This window comes from Colobus angolensis, unplaced genomic scaffold, assembly GCF_000951035.1.
Source record: "Colobus angolensis palliatus isolate OR3802 unplaced genomic scaffold, Cang.pa_1.0 Scaffold1231, whole genome shotgun sequence".
Classification (NCBI taxonomy): domain Eukaryota; kingdom Metazoa; phylum Chordata; class Mammalia; order Primates; family Cercopithecidae; genus Colobus; species Colobus angolensis.
The window spans coordinates 9,005-9,303 of NW_012113487.1; the positions used below are offsets into that span (position 1 = coordinate 9,005).

Genomic DNA, 299 nt, shown 5'->3' on the forward strand with positions numbered 1-299 from the left:
GTCCTTTCATGCATTCGAACAGAACTAGAACAACTGAAGGCCTTACCACATTGTTTACACTCATAAGGTTTCTCTCCAGTGTGAGTCCTTTCATGTATTCGAATGGAACTGGAACAACTAAATGCCTTACCACACTGTTTACATTCATAGGGTTTCTCTCCAGTGTGAGTCCTTTCATGCATTCGAAAGGAACTGGAACAACTGAAGGCTTTACCACACTGTTTACATTCATAGGGTTTCTCTCCAGTGTGAGTCCTTTCATGCATCCGAAAGGAACTAGAAAAACTAAAGGCTTTACC

General features: G+C 41.5%; 1 protein-coding gene across 1 annotated transcript in view; it reads right to left on the minus strand.

The window, feature by feature from the left end:
- Positions 1–20: 20 nt before the first annotated feature.
- Positions 21–299, minus strand: part of LOC105505246 (zinc finger protein 844-like) — a gene marked incomplete at its 3' end in the record, with an annotated part of 528 nt that continues 249 nt past the window's right edge. The window contains exons 2-3 of the mRNA XM_011933034.1: positions 131–254; positions 21–89 (exon numbers count right to left, since the gene is read on the minus strand). Coding sequence (XP_011788424.1) covers positions 21–89; positions 131–254 — 193 coding nt within the window. The remainder of the gene's footprint in view (positions 90–130; positions 255–299) is intronic.